We start from the raw sequence: 22,275 nt of genomic DNA on the forward strand, positions 1-22,275 counted from the left end.
TTACAATAATGCATATTGCATTACTACAGGATTATCACATGGCACATACTAGGATTTGGCTAATAAAGCAAAGTATGGAGTGAAATTTAACATTCATGGAAGCCTCAATGGTCTAAGCAATAGCAATTTTAAAAGACTACATTCATGAAAATGCTTTACCTCAACTCCAACTATCTGAAATGCATCTTTCGATAGGTTTGTCAAAAAAAGAAGTATTTAAGTCTATTGGAGAAACACAAAGGCAAAGAGAGCTTGCTCTAACATCTTTTCACAATTTGTATGCTCTTTGGAAGAAGAGCTTTGGACATGTTAAGATCCCAAAGAGGCAAAAAATGTCAGTGCAATAATTGTGATGATCTAAAGAAAGCACTTGAGAGTGCAACATCTCCAAAACAAAGAGAATTATACCCAAAAAAAAAAGAATTTCATCATGGACTTGTCCGGCATTCTAGACTAAAATATGCATTTTGGAAGGAGCAAGCTATTTCTCATCCAAATGAGTACATGTGCATATTGGATCAGAACACAACATTACCTCGATTCATTAATACTCCACCTAAGCTACAAGGAAAATACTTTTTGAAGACACATCTATGTGGAGTGTTAGTGCATGAATTTAAGTTTTTTGTAGACATATGGATTGATTCCTTGCATCTACATGATAGCGATCAAGTTGTAACGTTCGTTATGAAGGCAATTCACAATGTACATGCAGAAAAAGGTCACCTACTAGCAAATTTGAGAATACATGCAGACAATTGCGAACGAGAGAATAAAAATGTACTCTTTTTTGTATATTCCTCAATGCTAATCGCTTATCGAATCTTCAATGAGATTGAAGTTGGGTTTTTGTTAGTTGGACACACACATGAGGATATCGATCACGTTTTTAGCACAGTCTCAAGAGAGCTACAACATAAGGACATGGAGATGATGGATGACTTCATAAGAAAATGTGGGAGGCAAGTTGGTGGCCTCAAGGAAGGTACAATATGCTCCATGATCGAAAGGATGTATGATTGGAAGAGCTTTATTCTACCTTTCATACAAAAAGGTGGTGATGCCCTAATTGTTCATAGTGCTCCACACTACTTTCGCTTTTTCTTAAAGGATGAAAGACCAATGATGCAATGGCAACACTATTTTCATGATACAACATGGGAACCCGAAGAACCTTACCGTCTCTTAACTTCAATTTCGAGCAAAGAAACGCATCCAATATGGACTCCTGTAAAAGAATTCAACGAGAAATTCAAAGGTGAAATAGAACGCTTAAAATCTTTTATTACATTCAAAGAGGAAATGGTTCGTAGATTTTCTGATTAGAAGCCCTCTTGGAAGGAACACACTGCTGTTGTAATTAAGAAGACCTATCAAGACCTTGAGAAAATGCGAGAAGATGATGTTAAAGCAAACAAGCTTTATTTTGGCCAAATGTTAGTAGCGACTTGCGTCCAGTGTTTGATCTCTTTGAAAATGAGTTTGAATCGCTACTCCCACGTCCATATTGTGGATCGAAGAAGAGAGTTTATGCCAGAAGTAAACAAAGACGTCCATTGTTTTGTTGTAGCGGATGATGAACATGAGAATGTGAAGTTCTAGGTTACAAAAGTAGTGGACGTGAGCAAGGATGACTATGGGAAAGCTACAACATTTACAGCAATATGGTATGAGCCAAGGGGTAGAAAGGAGATTCAAGGTAACAATACACTGTATACTGGTTGTCTAGAAAAGGAATGGGTCCCAAACCATGAAGCAGTTTTAGAGCTTTCCACAAAGATAGTCATAGTATCCTAGAAATCAAGGACAAAGAAAACAAAGAAGCACATAGGTATGATGTAGAAGAAAAAATAAGAATACCGCTACCAATTATTTTACACATTACGGAGTTTTTGAAGACGCTCGCTAAGAAGGAAGTAAAAGGAGATAGCGCAAATGAAGAATACCCATGACAATACCGTTCAAGCATCAATTAAGACTGGAGATGACGGTGGTCAAATGAGAGTGAATGAGGATGGCACCTAAGACGATGAATCAGACATTCAAACAAGCAAATGCCAAGATCACCCATTTGTACTTAACACATTGTAAAGGCAAAATTAAATTATTGAAAAGGCTGCGTGACAAACTCCTTTGTACAAAGACTCATCGAGAGCGATATTTCTTGTAAACATATGACAATGTAAAATTGCAAGCATAGCTATTACTATTTTTTTAGCACAAAAGAGTCTTCCATGTCTCGTGCTATTTTAACCTTTTAATTTTTTGAAACTTCAAGAGTGTTATAGTTTTCTACATTAAATTTTAAGTGCATTCTTTTGGATTAAATTATATTAATAAGTCTTTATTTTAGATTGAAAGGATTCTTAGGTGTTCGATGCTTGGATTGCACTCCGCAATGAACTACCAAACGGCTAAATTGGGTTCTAGTCAAGCTTTTCAATCAAGCGCTCATAAATCATAAAAAGAGTTGGAGCAGAACTTTCAATCAAGCGCTCAAATTCAAAGAAGAAGATTGACGCGAGAAGTTTGAGATTTCAAAGTGAGGAGTTCGAGATAGAAGAAAGCGCAAAAGAGGAATCAAAAGTAAAAATCGCTTGCAAAGTGAAGGATGTGTCGATTTTGAAGATGAATCCAAGGCCTCGAACAAATACCAGGGAAGTGGGCATCACATTTTTATCTCTGATATAAAGCGCTTTGCTTTACATTTTCTGAAAAATATACATTTTTAAAATGACAACTCTAGAAAGGAATTGTATGATTAGGAAGGCCGAGGAAAGGACTAGAAAGGAAAAAGCAATCGTTGGAGAGAAAACACATGAGAAGGTACAAACTGAAACGCAAGAGGATAATGTGGAAATGGAGGATATTGATTACGGTGATTATGGAATTCCGTATGCAGAATTCACTAAACTTGAAACTCGAACGCAAAATATAGAAACACACTTAGGGGTTATCATTGAAACACTAAAAACCCTAGCTGAAGCTACAACTAAGATAGCCGATTCTCAATCAGTATCTATTACTGAAAAATCACCGATTCCTCCTAATCAAGTTAAGAGGTCTACCTCTCGACTTAGAGAAACCTCGAACATCCTTGAGGACTTAAATCCGCCAATTTTCAACGGGAAAGAAAAGGAGCGTAATAAAGATGGATTAATACATTCTTGCAAAAATGGCAAGACTTCCACCGACTCAAGAATATACCTCCTGAAAATCAAGTCGTGGAAGCAAGTCTTTCCCTTGGAAATAAAGCCTATAAATGGTGGATGAGCCTCAGGGAGAGTGATAGAATTGCTTGGGATAATTGCACTATGGGTAAAAACGCTCTAGTCCAGTACATAGCGAATTAGTGCAACATTATAGAGACAGATTGTGAAATTTTATTATGTGAAAATGACAGTGCCAAAAAGTGAACTTTTGATTCTCGAATAAGATTTTCATAAAGTAAACTTTTCATTTGGGAAGGATTTTTGGGATTAGTCTAAAAGTAGACATATGAGTCCAAAATTAATGAAATATGTGTTTAAGATAGGTATAGCCAAAACACTTTCTCACTCCTCGTCCCCCTTCTTCCCTACTCTTTTTCGCCTTCCCACCTTCTTCCCCCCTCTTTCCCTACCACTTCCACTCCCACTCCCTCTCCCTCCCGTCCTCTCCCATTCGTCCTTCCCCTTTTCTCTGCCACTACTTTCCCACTCCTTCCCCTTATCCTCTCCCACTCCTTCCCATTCTTTCCCACCCATTCCTCCTCAAATCTACCCTTCCCTTGACTCTCACCATCTTTCTTTCCAACTCCCACTCAACCCTTACACCCCACTCCATGAAACCCTAGCATAAACTTCCCAATTCTTAACCCCCTTGATCCACGAAGGAGACAAGTTCTCCATTCCTCCTATACTCTCTCTCAACCCCCTAAACTCTCTCTCAACCTTAAACTCCTAGCAAGACTTCCCAACCCTATCCTACTTCTAAACCATCGATCCCCAACAAAGTTGAGAACCTCTTCTCATGAAATCCCACACAAGAACTGCCTCCAAAGCTTAACACTATAACTCCAACCGACATACGACCCAAGGCCCTATGCTACATCTGTGATCATTTTGTTACAATAACCAACCAACCATAACGTAGGTCACCAAAACCTCAAAACATCAAAATAAGAGAAAAAGTAGATATATTTGACGTTGCTACCGAGAAGACTAGGAGTGTCATGCATAAACTTACACAAGAAAGAAACCCCCAAGAAAACCCTTAGATAAACTATTCAAGGACAAAGAGAATGAAAATGCTTATAAATTTAGCTATGCTTATAATAAAACATAATTTCTTGTAACAATTTTGTTTGACACAACCCTCAGAGGATTAGCTAGGTCATGCATAATCTTATACAAGAAAGAAGATCCTCATGGATAAACTATTCAAGGACAAGAAGAGTGATGCTTTCAAATTTAGCCATGACATATTCTAACACAAACTTCACAAACTTTTGTTTGACACTACTATCAAAGAGATTAGCTGAATCATGCATAAGCTTATACAAGAAAGAAGATCCTCATGAATAAACTATTCAAGGACAAGAAGAGTGATGCTTTCAAATTCAGCCATGATGTATTCTAACACAAACTTCGTTAGAATCTTTGTTTTACCAAAACCTTTCTCCGATCACTATTTCTAGACCAAGATATGGACATTGCATTCAAAGGCTCAAAAATCTAAGCAGTTCTTTGTGACCATGACATACCTATCAAAAGTTAAGACTAGATTTGATTATTATAGCCACAATTCCTTAATATCTCCCAAAGATCCTTATCCCCACTTCAATCCTTATCCCTTTCCTCCACAAGCTATAAAAGAACCCATTCACCCTCTTCTCTTCGCCACCGCTAACCTCTCCCATTCACCCTGCCTCTCCTGTCTCGCGGTCTTGGCAATTGGTATTGCAACTGCAACCCTCCTCTCCTCCGCCCTGTTTCTCACTAGCTCAGCGAAACTTCTAGAATCCCCCCTCTCCCTCTCCCTCCCCCTCATTACCACACCCCCTCCCCCCCTCATATACAAGAAGATTACTTCATGGACTTATAAGACGATGCGTGGAGGAGCTCTAGGAGAAAGATGGAGATGACCAAGAGTGGCAAATAGCGAGGGACCTGACAACATTTCTACCCATGCCCTGGAGAAAGTGAACAAAAGGCAAAGAAGAAGGGCTCTACATAAATTTCACCGAGCCACAGATACTGACCGAAGAGACCCTGTTGAAGCTCAGAGCAGACAAGAAGCGGAGTTCGAGAAGGTGAAGGACATGAAGAGACATTTTTCTTGAGGAGGAGAAGGCAGCCAGCGAAATCTAAAGGCAAGGGATGCAATGCTTCTGGACAGCCTCAGATGAGACGGGACAGCTGCTCAGTGAGATGGAGAAGCATTAGAACTGTGCTCTCGGACAAACTTAGCGAATATATAGCACCACTTAGGAAATGTCGAAGTCATTGAGAGCTCCAAAGCATGTTCCGCAATGAAGTCCCCAAAAGTCGTCGAAGTCTTCGCCATTGAAGTGTAATACGATCGGAGAGAAAACGATTTGCTCTCCACTAGGTATCGCAACACTTGCTTAACGTCTCTAACGGAACATTCTGGATTCATTCACCGCCACCCGAACACGAACGCGGCGTCATATCTTAGGTTAATTTTTTTCAATAACGTCCCCCCGCCCTAATAATTAATTAATAGGTGTGAAACGACAATTGGGGGGCCCTATTGGCATAAATTCACCTAATCATAGTTTGATTAATCTAATCATAATTAGATTCACCAAATCATAATCAGATTAATATAACCATAGTTATGTTGACCTAACCAATTTCCAACATTTAAAAAAAACTCCCCCCCCCCCTTTATATATATATATATATATATTTTTTAAAGAGAGGGGGCGGGACCCTTTCTTGCAAAATTAGCTCCTTTTTTACCTTCCTTGCGAAGGCCATAACTTGCCTATTTAGGCACCAAATACAAACAAACAAATTAATGCAACTAGAGCCTCCACCAAAAAAACCCCCATTGCTCTAGTACCCTTGTACAAACCCAAGAACCTCAACAAACTTTACAAAAACATGGGTATCCTTTGAACAGTCAACTCTGGCCCTAGTGGCCTAGGAAAACTGCAAAGACGACGACTTCCCCATTCAATACAGTTTATGCAACTGTGATTAAGTCGAAACTAGAGCCCGCTCTTTTCAAAAGCTTCCTTGTACCCTCAGCACTGTACAAAACTCCGAGCGCACTGATATTCAATTGCTGTGCCAATATTTTCACCATAGAAATTTAATTGGTCTTCAAAAGACAGCAGAAAATGACGTAATTGGACACTTACTTCACACAAATACTCAAAAAAACTGAAAACTGGGTACTTGCACAGATACATCCATTAATTGGAATCGTGTTCCAAGAGTAGGGAGTATGCTCCCAACTGCTACGGGGTAACAGCTTCACTTTAAAGATACTGATGTAAGTTAGTGGAATTGCAGGGTGTGATTGTAGTCATCCATCCAGATTCAGCAGAGCACAGAACAAGGATCCTCAAACCTTTTACTGCAGCCGGTAACTTCGCCCTGTGAAGACTGTACCTTGAGTTGCTGCTCGGGGTGGCACTGGGCTGTATACCTGTGGTCCTGCACTCGGCCATCTTGCAACAATCTTATGTCTGCAAAGCTTGGTTAAGGAAATCACCAAATGCTGAATGATCAGAGCACAGACTTGAGACATTGGTCCACATAAAGCATACGGTTGTCTACAACCTTTCAAGGACTTTTCAATACTTCTAAAGCAAGATTAAAGAGGATACACCCAAAGGGGAGTCTTCAGTATATCTCTCCCTCCACTTCGGGGATGCAACACTGATAGGAAATAGTACAAGTGTCCAACCACAATTCCCATCAAGTCAGGCAGAAGAGGGGCACCGAATATGACATTGAGTCCTAGCATAATCCAAGGCAAATAAAAGCCCTGCAAATTAAAAAGCTATGTTAGTCACAAGAAACCTTTCCATGACACACATGCAAGGCAGTAGCCTCATTGCAACCAAAGAAACGTATACTTGACTGTATCAACCTGCTGGAGTCCAATGGTCTTTCTGTTTAGCCCCACAATTTACTTGCCAGTTGTCATTGCGCTACTAGACAAACATGAACAGACTCTAAATACCGTAATATGAGAAATTTGTATTCAAGTTAATGGTCCCAGTAGTGAGATGCCTTGGCAGCTACCAAAGGACCACTTGATATCATTGCTGGCTTCCCTCAATGAAGGGGCTGAAATGTGGCAGATCTGCCTAACAGGGCTGCTCGTGTGGCTGTTTGGGTGGCTGACAGGTGGACAGCCATTGCATATGCTGTGGATACCCGTGACAGGTCTGCACAACACCTTGTGGATGGCTGAGCTATATCTCTTCTGCCAAAGCTTAATCAAAAGTTCCTAATTTTGCAAACCTAGAGGTGAACAAAAAAAGAATGCCCCCATATGAGGGAATTATTGCAGTACATATATATGACAATTTGGAAGGAACTGCATGGCTATCTATGGGAAGTTGTCCTGCTCTCATGCCAAGTGGCAAATGCATTTAAATGAAAATGTGCTCAAGCATAAGTACTCTCATTGCAAAATGATACATAGAGCATTACAGACTTCCCACATTAATCCTTATATATGTAATCAAGTAGACTTAGTTTCACAAGCTCTATTACATAATCCAGATCCCACAATAAATCCAACAAGGTTCTTTGCAACATTGGCGAGCAGCTAAAAAATTTTCAACTGCCAAGAATTCAATTCTTACATTTATGATTACCATAGAATTAGACAGGAGTATGGATTGAACCTGTGCGGAAAATAGGCCCATAATGTTGACCCTTGCATTTGCAAACTCTCTGCTCCATACATACAAGAGCATGAAAACAATTGAAGGGCCCATGGCTTTGAACCGCAAAGCTGGTACGAGCAATGCAAAACCCTTACCATAAGGCACGTAAATCTTTGTTAGAACAAAAGATTGTTAGGATAAGCAAGCACGGACACATTCTGAGCACAATCAATGATATGTCAATTAGCTCAATTTTCAAAGCTACTACAAAATTTGGTGTCAAAAATAAGGTTCCTTCATGAGCTAAACCCTATGACAAATCATCTTTAGCAACTTACAAGTAGGCTTAACATTGCAAAAATCATCATCCACAAGAAATCTGCCGTCCGCCTTTCAAAAGGCCCTTTTTCCAGCTGTACCCCATACCTAGCTCTGCCAAATAGACAAATGAGATTCAACAAACAAAAGTAATACAAGACTGCAAAACATCTCTTAACACATGGCAATCCTAAAAAATATCCCCTCTTTCCACTCGATGGAAGAACCTCCAGATTGTAGGCAATTATCAGTTGGGGGGGACTCACTAGAAGTTCTTGGATTATCGATATCCTACCACCCTCATGCCTAGTGGTCCACTTACTAATCATGTCATGGTCCAGTTAGGCTATCTAGTACACTTAGGAAGGTTAGTGCTACCTACACTAACTATCCTAACTAGCCCTTTAGGGCCACTTAAACCCCCTAACCAAAGACCACTATCTAGTCTCCTAGTAAAACAACCCCTCGAGGTTATTCTCTACTAACTTGGAGCTTCTAGGACCAACTTTATCTCCAAGCGTACAAGACGATCAAAGGTCAGTACTGAAACATCGAGACACATCTACTGTAGTCTAGTCAAACCCATAGGTCCCTTATGATCACCCTCTAAGCTCGAGGCAAGGCAACCCTGAGCTGCCATTCTGCAAGGTAAGACTGCATGTCCCATGCTATAATGCAGCCATATCTACGCACAAATGATATTAGTAGGGAAACTAGGGCCTGGACACAGTCTAACCTCGTTGGGCATCTTTGGAAGGCCCACTTCTAAGATTGATCCCAAATGAACCTAATCTCACTCTTCTATAGGCACAAAGTGTCTTAATCACCCAAAAACTGCCGTAAAAATACCGAGTGTACTACATGTACTAAATATCCCAAGTTAAGAATCCTAAGTTACGATACGTAATGCAAGGTTACTTGACCTACGTAACAATAGCCATGCGACATTCATATGTGAACATTACATTCTTCCTTATTCAAAGAAGGTCTATGAGATCAACTTTGGAAATTGGCTTCGAAGAGAATCGAGACTCTCCCGACAATCATTTCTGCAAGTCATCCACTAATGGGGCTCTGGGCTAGTATCCATACATATGCATGAATGGACTGATCAAATATTTGGACATATATTGAACACGCATTGATGGACATTTGGGTGAGTATGCAGGGGTCTTCCATTGCAGCAACTATCAAAATGGCTGCTTTCCTCTAAGAGTGGAGTAGGTAAAGGATTGAAACAAAATCCGATAACTTGGATTGATTTCAAAAAAATGTTTCAAGAGAATTTCCTTAAACCCAAGGATGATTTGATCGTCTCACGAAGTTCACACACCTGAATATCGATAAGATGCCATTTGACACTTATTTGCAGAAATTTAGAGACCTGCAGACCAAGGCCTCATCTATGGATCCTACCACTTTATATGGGTTTTTCATAAATGGTTTGGTGAGGATCATAAACTCAAAGTGAATAACAATTCTAGTAAAAGCCTAGAGGATGCAATTAGATTTGCTAAAATCTATGATGATACCATGGCCAAGGGTGTTCTTCACAAGAAACTCATACTACCACGAGTTAAGAGCAAAAGGAAGCATTTTCGACCTCCTAGAGTGAAGCAAACTCAAGCTACAAGTCCTTCGAAGACTCTGGCTAAGGCGGCTGCAAAGCAAGTGAAAAAGGCTGAGCAAACCCTTCAATATGTAAAAGAAATCCCGTTGTTTTGGTTGCGGAGAAAGGGAGCATGTGAAGGCACAATATCCAAAGTTGAAAGTAGGGCAAGAGCGGTCACTTTGACTGAAGGCAAAGGTAATGCTATCTTTGAAGGCAAAGGTAGGGCTATCTCTTCCCTTCATACCACGATTTTGGGTCCAAGTCCTTGCAAGTATCGTTGTAGCTTCAACATAAATGTGTTTAAGCCCAATGATCTCATGCGTATATATGGGTCGATAGTTGACTCGGGAAACTTCCATATACCTAGATGAATCCAGGTACATTTCCAAACTCCTCCTCTAAAAACACAACATAGTGCAGTTTCAATCTCATGATAGTCACTCACAAGGTTGAAAACCATAAACTCCATCACACATAGCAAGGACTAGCTAATATGACATCCCCACTGACGTCATCAGCGCCCAACAGTGGGGGTGGACCATAGTATAAAAATATGCTCTCACATACAAATCCACACACCCACACATACTTGAGCATCAATTTATACAAAGTCTTCGTACTGAGTTTCCGTTAGCACTCCGGATGTGAAAGGTAGACTCAGCCATGATGAAGGCTAGCACTAAAGGAGAAGGCTAATCAAAAAGTAGTCCAAAATCTCTTCATTCAAGCTACAAATGCTTGTGAAGTCTAAACGATTTCATTTTAGTTTCTCCCAAACGAGCATCTAAATCTAGCTGATAGGGCGACGCACCATTTAAGATAGAAAGAATTATCACAATACCAACAAGCCGCAACATGGACGAAAACTTCACACGGTGAATTTCGCATGTCCGCTAATACTGCAGAAGCACTAATTTCTTCAGCACTAAATTTGTACAAAAGTTGGGCATCCTAACGCAAGCAAGTGACCATGTCTACGAGGAGGACATGGCAGAGGGCAAGCAAATATGAAACCGCCATGCGACGCAGATTCACCTTACTATTCAAAATTACTTCGAGTGTCTAAATTTCATGCTTATAAATTTAGATAGGGTGGATGTAATTCTTGGGAAACACAAACCCAATATCCAGACGGATTGGTACTTTTGCCAAAGGGGACTACCCTATGTATCAAAGGGTGATTTTGGTGTCCCACTCTGCCCTCTTGTAGACTCTTTGGAAGTAATAAATATGCTGGCAAGTTCTGATTATAAAGTGTATTAATGTGTTTTGTGTGTTTTTGCATCTGAAGTTAATAATGTAAATGAATCTTCTAAATTGGATACATGGGAAACGAGTGCACTTGCTGAAATTAAATCAGAATTGCTAATGAATTTCCTTCTGAGTTACTGCTTGGTTTACAAGGGTCAGGACGGTAAATCATCAGATAGAGTTAGTTCTAGGCGCTCAATCTGTAAGCATGGCTCCTTACACAAAATGAATCGGAGTGAAGAGGATGAGATATCCCAAGAACTAGCTCATCAGGTTGTTGAGCAATTGTTCAGACTATATGGGTTGCCTTGTGATATAGTCAGTGACAAAGATCCGAGTTTTTTTTGGGACTTCTAGCACAAAGTGTTTGTAAAGTTAGTAATACATTGAGTATGAGTTCTGTTGATCATCCTGAGTTTGATGGGCAAACAGATATGCTTTGAGCATACGTTTCCAAGAGGCAATCGAATTGGGAGAAGTACATCCCAACGATGAAATTTGCCTAAAATAGTGCTAAGCATACAGCTACTAGTTTCAGCCCGTTTATGCTTATGTACCGATATCAACCTAGGTCTCCTCTGATGGTTGGATTGAAGGGTATGCAGATAGATGCAGATAAAGATTTCATGCGGAACATGCATTAGATGCTAGTGACTACACGAGAATCTGTCAAGAGACCAGAATCTATCAAGGTACCAAGGATAGAGCACGGTTTTATGCTGGTAGACGGCGTTTTCCCAGAGAGTTCTCTGAGGAAATGCAGCTACACTAGGATCAAAAATGTTATGGATAGGGTTAGTAGAAAAGTTATCCCCTAGTCTTGTGGACCCTTCTTAATCAATGAGGTTGCCTACAAACTAGATTGCCCCCACATGTAAAAGTTCACCCAGTCTTTCATGCCAATAGACTAAAAGAGGCGTTGGGGCTAGAGACAGTCCATAAAACAAAAAGGTGGAGGTGGACGGAATGGGATTTGAGACAAAGAGGTACCCATGATCGACATCAAAATTTAGAATCACATGGTAAGGAGAGTGCTCATAAATAGAGGCTCTGGAGTAAACATAATTTGAGAAGTCCAAAAAGGTTTCTCAAGTTGAAAAACTTGAAACCATCTCATTTCAAAATTTGCATGGTGGATCAAAGGTTGTAACGCCAATGGGTATACTTTAGGACATATGCATAAAGCTCAGTGGAGCATACTTCACGACCACGTCCATCGTTGTCATCGTGGTCAATGTGCAATCACCTTGGTCGCATGCTTTTTGTAAAATGTCGATTGCTTCTCACCCCAAGAACTTGTACAAGTTGAGGCCCTAACCTATGTTCCACATGAACTTGAAAGAGTTATCTACTTCAAGGAGAGGGAACTCAAAGTCAAATGGAATTCTACTATACTCCCTTGCTCAAGCTTGCTTCCACTCCCAAAAAAAAAGCCCGGTCACTTCACTCCATCAGCTGAGATATCCACATCATGGAAGTGGGACCAGCAGCAAGCACCTGTTGAAGGTGGAATGGCTAGCTGACTATGTACACCCCTGCAAAGATAGGCTCCAGTATAAATGCCCAACTCCTAAACAACTAGAGCAAAGCAATTGACTACACCGTGACCATGAATGATGCACCAAAGCACATGGCGAAGAAGAAGAGCTTCCCTGAAGTGGTTGCTGCCTTATAAAGTCCTCCATTGAGTTTCCTTAAAAGGTGCTCAACTACATCCACCCACTGTTATTGGGATGAAATGAATCAAATATCTTCAATCAACCACTGGCATAGGGCCGAAATAATTGTGTCCTCTACCGAATACTGCTCTGAACTTGAGAAGACTGTAATTCCACCCTCCTCTGGTACTAGCCAACTTGAAGAAGAGTGCCTTCTGAAACATAGTTAGGGGAAACGGAAACAAAAACGTTTAGGGATTTCTGAGAGGGCTGAAACGGGAAACGCCACATCATCAAAGGAGGGGTGCGGAGGGGCGAGTGTTTTAGAAAAGGGGTTTTTGAGCTGAGCTCTCACACATTTAGAATGCTACCTGTAACTTACAACCTACCTGTTAACTTAAAACGTAGTGCATAATACATAGTTGAAACTTGAAAGAGACATAGGGCATTAACATAGGACGGAAGAGAGGGCTACATCAGGAGTGCAAGAGTATGAGGCTGAAGGAGTGGAGGGAGGGCAAGACTGGAAGTAGGCCAAAGCACAAGTAGAAACAGCAAAAGGAAGCAGTGGAGGGTCTTGTTGTCTGAAACAGCACATTTCATCGTTTCAGACCAGGCTGAAACGTTTCAGACTTGAAACAGTGTTTCAGACCTGAACCCTTTTCAAAACGGCGTTTTCGAGCAGGCTGGGCCCTGAAACGCGTTTCAGCGTAACTATGTGAATCTGAAAGGGAAAATGCATGTCCAAGCTGTCAAACTCGTCAACATCGCTTAAATGTTGCTTAAAACTGATTAGTGTTGCCTTATGAGTCAACCCTATTGATTCCTAATGAATCTGCTACCACCAAAAGGATCTGAAGGACCGGCTGCATCAAGGAAATCCCACATGCCATCAAGGCCGGCAAAGGCTGCAAGCCTCCACCCAAAAAAGCTCCAAAGATGAAAATCTTGCTGTAAACAGGCCAATTGTGTACAATTCTGGTGATAAATAGCTCCAGGTCTGCCGTGGGAAAGCCTATTTTATTATATCTCCCCAGTCGAAGATGGATTGGCTTGGAACACAATCACCTATAATTGCTACGATTTGCTGGAATCTGAAAAAAGGCATATAGGGGTCCACGCTTACAATTTCTGCAAAACAAGCTCCCCAGACCTCAAGGCATACAGCTAGATGATACTTTCTGATGCATCGTTTCCAAAACTCCCTGTCTACGCATCATCTGGCTGCAATCCTCCTGGATCAGGAGCAACCAGTTCAGCCTTGTATGGATCTAGCTGCCCCAATGCTGAAAACTCCACGATGTCGATCATAATTGTAAAATCGTCTTTTCCCAATTGGCTGAAGGCGATGCCTACAATGCGCCTGTCTACCTTCTTTTGTGTGCAATGGAAAAACTTGCTAGAATGCATGATGGGCATGGAGCCCCCCCCCCCATTAAAAAAAAGCTAAAATAACTTTTCTGAACGGAGTACTCCCTATTTCCTTAGATCTGAGTACATACATGAGAGATACAGTACACATGGCCACTCCTCAGAAAGAGCAAGGTCCTCTACTATAGATCTGCAGCTCGTAGCTCTAAAGCTGCTCCAAAATATGGACTGCTCTATAATTTTCTAAGCTTTCTTTGGTTGAGGTGCACAGTACTATCCCAAACCTGCCTCCGCAAGTTTCTTTGGCTTGTGAAGTACATGGGTGAACAGTCTACCGCTTCCTAGGGATGCCACGTCGCAAACAGCCCCCCCTGTCAATATGCACGGGTAGAATGTGCTGTGACCCTAGGCCTAAAAACTAAATTCTTCCCACTGATACTAAGCTGCTCAGGGCTTCTTCTACTGCTTAAGCTACGTTCCTTTTTATGTATCACATGGCACAATAGGCCTACACTTACGGTTAATCATCATTTGGAAAAGCAATATTTCATGATCCCTCTCTTAAAAGCACTAAGATTCAATTTCAAGCAAACACAAGAAACAGGCTTACATCATCACCAGGCGGATGCCAAATGGTATAGAAAATACACCCAAGAAAAAGTAGTTAGTCACTAGCCGCCAAACCTGCAAAATAGCACATAAATCAACGTTGAAAGGCCGGCAAGTAAAACAAAATCAAACTACCACCTTGCACCTCACGTTGGAGGGCAATTCTTCATAATAACGATAATAATGTACTTAGGATTAACGTGGTAAGGTTCATAACAAAGTATACATAGGTTCACCTGAAGTTGTCGGAAGATCTTTTCAAAGTCCAACAATATAAGAAATACATTGATCAAATTCAAGTGGTAGCCAAGAGTGGTAAGAAGACAGATCGTTCCATAAGCCTTGCTAACGGGTGGCAGTGAATTGTAATAACTGCAAAAAGGTACTGATTAGAATGGAATCTGTTTCCAGCATTTGTTCATGGTACTTGTAAATTTTAGAGCATTGTACTACAGCTCAGACGCCTTTACACATGGCAAAGCCATCAAGGAAATTGCTTCCCAAAATGTCAATCAGGCATACTAGGGGCGACATTCTTCAAGACCCATTGTGACATCTGCCTTCAAAGTAAACCTTAGTGAAGTAATCCCCGAGTGGGGGTCTCTAAAATTTTGGATAAAATTGCAACGGCAACAGCAACATGCGAATCATATGTCGATACGTTAGAACCTGCATCTAGGTCGGCGTGCTTAGATTGACTGAGGTTCTCCGCATTTGCGTTACATTCTTTCCAAATTCAACCAATGCAGTTCTCGAAATTTTTTAAGGAAAGGAAAAATACTATGAGCTTACTCGGCTGGAGACGACATCGATGAAAAGCTGGAACACGGCAGAAATAGGAATGAGATTGTACTCGATTTGGAGAAGGCAGATCGAATGTATGGTTTGCAAGGTTAAAGATGAAGCGATGTTTTTGAAGCTATATACTCGGAAATAACGATTGCTACGTGGCAGCGAAGATCCTGGCCGTCCGATCCTTCTCCAATGGCCACGATCTCTCCTCATCAAAAGTAAAGAGAAGCTGAGCTTATAATTAAATTTTCAAATTTGATTAGGGCCCCCTGATTTTGTTGTGGCATCCAATCGAGTTGCTCTCAAGGATCTCCACAATGAAGGAATAGTCTCGTATTATAGTTTAAGTCGGCAAAGGAGAGTAGCACTCTTCGCTTGTTAGCCTAGGAGTCAAGGCTCTCAAGGTCAACTTCACACTTCCCACCTACCCATGGTGTTCACACTTCCCACCTGCCCATGGTGGAGGAAAGAGAATTGGAGTATGGTCGACGGGTGTGCTGGTTCACACCAACCACCAATAGTCATCAGGATGGAAGAGTTGGCATCGAGTGCATGGCCTTCATCGACCGAACACAAATCTTTTGTGTCAATGTTCGGGCCCCATCCCTCCTATTGGGCCAAACTAGGACGGCACCCCTTTACACCACTTTTTGGAGGATGGCCACCAGGTGGTGTGAACCCAGAGTACGTAAGATCCTGGTTTCAATCCTAAAAGGTGTGCTCTCTTGTCATTGTGCACAGCTAAATCATCACATGGCAACTATGCGTTCATTCACCTTTCCTCCTACTTTGTCAAGTGACGTGCAATTTCTTCCTCTTTTTCAAACCTCATATTTAGGCAGGTAGCATTGTGCCATAGAATTAAAGGTTGAGCTCTCCTAGAGCCACATGTTATGGTTCTCCAATTGGGAAATATTAATTCTTAATGTTTTGGGAATGGCAAGAAAGCCCAAACAGCACGGAAGTTATCCTTCTCAACAAAGCCTAGATTGGGGAAACATCTCTGATTTCCATTCTTCAATTCTTAGCATTCCTATCATGAACATGGGTGCACCGGATTGCAGTTTCATTCAAACATTCGTTTGTGTTGCAATACATCCAGAAAAAACCTCATGAAGCACAATTCACTTGGCCTTCTTCTTGAAATGTTTGATTCAATTCTGAGAAATTTCATCCTGGCATTGTAAGAATTTCCACCAAAGTTTTGCTTCTTGATCCAACGCTTGCGGTTCCACAGACTGTGGATTCGAATTGCCTCTTTAGGGAGGTCGCATTTAATGCCTTGGTGAGATGCATTTGAACCTCCAGTAGACCCTTATTGGTTCCTAAACAAGAGGGATCGAGTTCAACAGCAACAGCCGAAAGGCCTTGGAAAGGCAAGGGAAGCAAGACACAGTGGAAACAAGCAGCACAGGGAAGCAACCCGAGGTCCAAGAAGATGACAATTCAGGGTTGAAAGCTTCTTTCCAGGCTCTATGAAAACACAAACAAGAGCAATGATAGATGCACCAAGGCCTTCATGACATCTTCGAGCTTTTGGCGAGATTGTAGATTACTCTAGACCTACTCCATCTGAAGGAGCACAAGGAAAGCCTGAGGACTCTACTGGAACTCTGCATCTTGTGAGCAAAATGCAAAGCGAAGAGGACGCAACAGCAGGCTGAAGGCCCTCAAGGACGGGCAGAATAGGTCTCAAAGCCTCTCCAACTTTTCTTTATGTTTACAAACTATCTTTTGATCTGATGAAGATGGTTCTCGAGCTTGTCTATGGTAAACCAACAAATACAGCAATCAACCTCTTAAAATTTCTTGGTCCCAGCATCCTTCTCACGTGCGCAGGGGGCAGCACTTATCAAAAGGGTCAGACTCAAGAGCAAGCTTTGGATTTTGTCATTCTGTAGATGAAGAGCCTGAAAATTTCCAATTTGCAATCAACGATAGTGGCACTTTCACGCTATATTGCTATTAAGGATCTAGAGAAGACAGAACCAAGAGTGCAGGAAGTGGAAGCAATCATGGCTACGGTAAAGGCTCTGGCACTTGAGGATTAGAGGAGGGTATGCACACTTCATGACAAAGCTCTCTCGGGGGAAGCCTCGATATTGAGCGGCTTACCTTGATATTGTAATTGGTGAATTACTGTCACATTGTATGTCTGTGCATCCTTTGCTTGCTTGATTTGCTTCTGCCAATTCGAGCTACCAAACTCATTACAAACAATTTATTCAAAAGGGGAGGGTTGTGGAGTCCAATACGAATTATACAAGATTTTTCTGCTATGGAATGGATCAAAATCCAGAAGATCATTGTGGAAGCTCCACTTCATGAGAAAGGAGCGATGGAACAGATCGTAGAAGATGGTACTTGATTTTGTTTCATGGAGTTGGCTATGTTATAAGATTATAACAAGCTGATTGGGAAGCTCCACTTTTGAATAGCAGGATTGCCCCGTCCGTGAAGCTTATTTCTTCAACATGAGACCGCAAGGACGAAGCATTCAATTAAGCCTTATCCATCCATAATTTTAACCTCTTTTGCTTTTTTTGTTTCATGTTGGTGAAACTATGATTTTAGAGCATAATGCGCTACAATTCATTTTGTCTGCATGTCTTTGTTTTCTTTTACATCAGTGCTTGATGTAGTTTAAGTTCAAGAGAATGTAGGTCCCTAACTTCGCTACAATTTCCTTTGTCTACATTTCTCTATTTTCTTTTGCATTAGTTCTTGATGTAGTTCAAGAGAATGTAGGTCCTCACTTTGCTTGCTCAAACATATTGAACGTAATTCCTCACACAGTTTTGTTTAGAAAATTTTCCATCTCTAGAGCAACTCGAAGTAGCAGAATGAATTGCAAGATCTCCTTACATATGATCAAGAAATGGAGTAAGAGCACTGATTTGCTTGCAAGACCTGAATTCTGATTTGCAATACATCGATGTTGTGAAGCATGGCTGTCAGCTAAAAGGCATCTAGGATACATTGTAAGCCATTTATGAGCAAGGGAATTAGATGAATGGCCTGTAAAATGCAGCTCAAGAGTAGCAACATTACATGAAGGGACCGTGAGGCTGAGGAGCCATTAGTTCTCACTTTTTGTTCTTTGCTATGTTGACAATTACATTGTGATCCTCATCTTCCATTCATTCTTGATTGCTCAAAGGTAAAGTTGTCTTCCATACTGGTTTTTCTTTTAATTGAGTAGACTAGCCAATTCCGTATACTATAAATGCAAAGCACTATTTGTTGAATGCAAATGGAAAATTCTCTATGCGAATTGCCACAACTGCAAAATGCTATGTGCCAAATTCAAATTGATATATGCTATATGCAAATTGCTATGTGCTAAATGCAAATCTATATGAAATGCAAGGAAGAGCACGTTCCTTGATCTTATAATTTTTGGAGAGGAAATGTGCCAACTCTCCCCCCACACAACTGTGTGGTTGTGTGCTGAATGCAAAATACTATAAGCCAAGTGCAAAGGTGCTATGTGCCAAATTCAAATTGCTATATGCAATGTTCAAATTGCTTTGTGCTAAATGCAAATTAAACTAAAGCCAAGGAAGGGCACGTTCCTTGGTCTTATAATTTTTGGAGAGGAAATGTGCCAACTCTCCCCCCACACAAATGTGCGTTATGTGCTAAATGCAAAGTACTATAATCCAAATGCAAAGTGCTATGTGCCAAATTCAAAGCGCTATTACAAAATTCAAATTGCTTTGTGCTAAATGCAAATTGAAATGAACTGTAACAAAGGAAGCACTCCTTGGTCTTATGACTTTGGGGAGAAACTGTGCCAACTCACCCCCACAAAAACATATGGTTATGTGCTAAATGCAAAGTAATATGTACATAATGCAAAGTGCTATATGCGGATGCAATGTGCTATGTGCCATATTTAAATTGTTGTGTGCGAAATTCAATCTTCTAAAATCAAAACGTGTAGTTATATGCTAAAATTACAAAATTCAAATAAAATATACTCTTGAGTCAATACAGCTACCTGCCCGGATCTAGTTGAAAGCTTTCTGAAGATGATAAATGTAGAGAGAGAGACTTGCTAGAGAGAAAACAACTTTGATTATGTGTAACATAGATAGTTATATTGCCATTCAATCAAATTTGCTAGTTTGCTAGGTAGATCCCCCAAAAGACACTAGAACAAGTCCCCACACCTACTCAAGTGTACCCCCCCTCAACTCCCCCAAAAGACACTTGAACATGTCCCTACACCTACTCAAGTGTGGGCAGATAGGGGCATGGGCTTGCATGGCCCCCACATGTCCACAAATGTGTGATTGTGCAAAAAAAGGAGCACCCCATGGTATGGGCAGCTACCATCCCCTTCCCATCGCCCACCCACAATTGACATTTTGCTGACAACAAGATTCGACTCCACGAGCCAATAGCAAGGCACCCACCCTAAACCACATAAACATCTTCTAGCACATGCACACTACCATCCCGTTCTAGCTTGGGCATCTAGGACATTGGGCAGTGTGTACCCACCCTCAATAGGTCCTACCTACACCGAATGACAAGCCCCTATGGAGGGTATCACTAAAGCTATTTGAATAGAGAAACCCACTCGATTCAATAGTTCTAAGGGTTGGAAGAGGATACCCCCTTCAACCCTTTGCCCTTAAGACTCCATCAGAATTTGCAAGGTTAGGGCCCAAATGTTATATCACCAAAGTTATCCTATTTTTTGAACAATTGAGGAGATCAACATCAACAATATCCTAGATGAGACGTGATCATGCACTCGCTTTATATTGAAAATGAGTCAGGAATTTAGTGCACCTGCATAAGGCCTCATCCCAATATGCTCAAGTACTAAGACATACCATGGATTGCAAGGAGCCCTCATCTCATCTACGTTCAAATTGCCTTTCAACCATTGCATTCCCTTCTGTCCTTTTGTAACTTGGGAATTGTGAACTTGGTAGCTATACCATAGTCTCTAACCCATAAGTGAGCCAAAATGTTTTATGTGTAGTATTGACTTTGCAAGCTATCTTGCATGTCATGTATCTTCCACCATTTTTCTCAAGGTTTTGGTGGCTTTTGCATGACCATTGTCATTGGATGGATGTGAGATTTAGTGAACCTTCATCAACTCACCTAGCAAATTACCATGAATCCTCCTATTTTTGAATTCATAAACAAAGTGTATATTGTTTAAGCATTTTCATTTCAAGTTGCCGTAGCTTGATAGCTAAATTGGTTAAGTGATTGTGGAAACCATATGAAATACTGGCTTAGGTTAGAGAAAAGGTGACAAATTTATACAATCTTAGATTTGATGAGGGTTTAGTCCTTGAGTCCACTAGGGACACTTGTCCATGTGCAATTTAACTTTAAAGACCCCCTCTAAAATTGCACTTGTAAATAAGTAGACAACACATTTTTTGGACTTTTTTAACTTCAAAATAAAAATAATAAAAAATAATGAAGTATGAGCCTAATGACTATGTAATAGAAGTACATCAAGTACAACTAAACACTACAAGATATGGACTAGTTTTTTACACGTATTTCGATAGAATTTGTGAAGAAATGTTAACCATGAAAATATCGGTATTTTTATTAGTAGTAGACCATTGGTATAGACATCGGTTCCCAACATTGTGTTAACAAATAATTCCATCAGTATTAAGCAAAGTATCAAAGTCAATGACTGACCACAATATTGTTGATGTTGCAACCATGGCCACTGGTGTTGTGGTTACCCCCCCCAAAAAAAAGTGGAGAAGAATGGAACCACTTTCAGCCCCATTCTACCCACTGTAATTTAGCATGCACCACATTGCTACATGATATACAAAAAGGATAAGAATAGAAGGCATGATGTATTACAAAACACCTTTAGCTTTTTCAAAGGTCTTGTGTAATACAAAAAGAATGAGAATAGAAAGCAATATCCATTACAAAACACTTTTCAAAGGTAGATACAAAATCATATCCTGCAATAAATGAGAAGGTGAGATAGATTTCAAAAACACCTTGGAGGGGGATACAAAATGATACTCTCATCCAAAAAAGAGGACACAAAAATGTATAAATGTGCAAAATCATAACACAAATCGCCAATCAAAGAGGAGACTTCTTCCTTGCCCTTGTTTTCCCCCTCAGCCTCACCCTCATCCTCCCACCCTCTACAGCACTACTTATTAATGTAGGCTATGGTGTAGGCTACATATAACATGAGAGAGGAAGGTTCTTGCGTAACATAACATTATTACAATTAAAAGAAACTAGTTTAAGAAGAAAAAGTGGGACATTTACCTCATTTGTTGCAAACCAATGGAGCTCTACTCCCTCTGAGTCAAGCTTGTCAAATAGGCTTTTAGTGTTATGCCTAAATGGATATCATACTCCTCATCTTGGTTGGCTGACCAAACACATAACACTACAATCAACTGGAGATCTTTGAGAGACTACCATAACAAGAAAAGCAACCAATGCAATAATTTAAAAAAGAAAAGGAGTAAATATACTTACAAAGGATGCATCAAAGTGACCCCTATTATCCCTCCCAAGATGAGTCTTTTCTTATCAAATGCATGCTATGTGTTGTTGCTACCTCCACTTATTGAGGTCCTTTCGAAACTCTTTTTTTGCCTTCTTTGAATCCTCTTTAGTTACAAATTGAGGCCTATATAAATTTTAAACCACTTCTCATTGTAACTCAAATTTTTATGTATTGTGGGTCATCACACTTGTATACCCTCAAGCATCCACTTGCAATAAACTCCAAGTGCTCAAGCATAGGGCCATTACGCCTTTTTACCCCCTCAAGCATCCAC

At 40.6% G+C, this 22,275-nt stretch overlaps 1 protein-coding gene across 1 annotated transcript; it reads right to left on the bottom strand.

Moving 5' to 3' along the window:
* Positions 1–5,960: 5,960 nt before the first annotated feature.
* On the bottom strand, positions 5,961–15,577 carry DER1 (DERLIN-1). The gene is made up of 7 exons (XM_087400676.1): positions 15,467–15,577; positions 14,911–15,046; positions 14,676–14,749; positions 8,194–8,287; positions 7,874–8,005; positions 6,842–7,002; positions 5,961–6,700 (listed from the first exon to the last, which is right to left on the bottom strand). Exons 1-7 carry the CDS (start codon positions 15,481–15,483, stop codon positions 6,586–6,588), a joined length of 729 nt encoding a protein of 242 aa, XP_087256802.1. The 5' UTR covers positions 15,484–15,577; the 3' UTR covers positions 5,961–6,585.
* Between the last annotated feature and the right edge of the window lie 6,698 nt (positions 15,578–22,275).

Source organism: Dipteris shenzhenensis, chromosome 29 (genome assembly GCF_047967505.1).
Source record: "Dipteris shenzhenensis isolate YYH24624 ecotype China chromosome 29, Dip_SZ_1.0, whole genome shotgun sequence".
In the NCBI taxonomy this organism is placed as follows: domain Eukaryota; kingdom Viridiplantae; phylum Streptophyta; class Polypodiopsida; order Gleicheniales; family Dipteridaceae; genus Dipteris; species Dipteris shenzhenensis.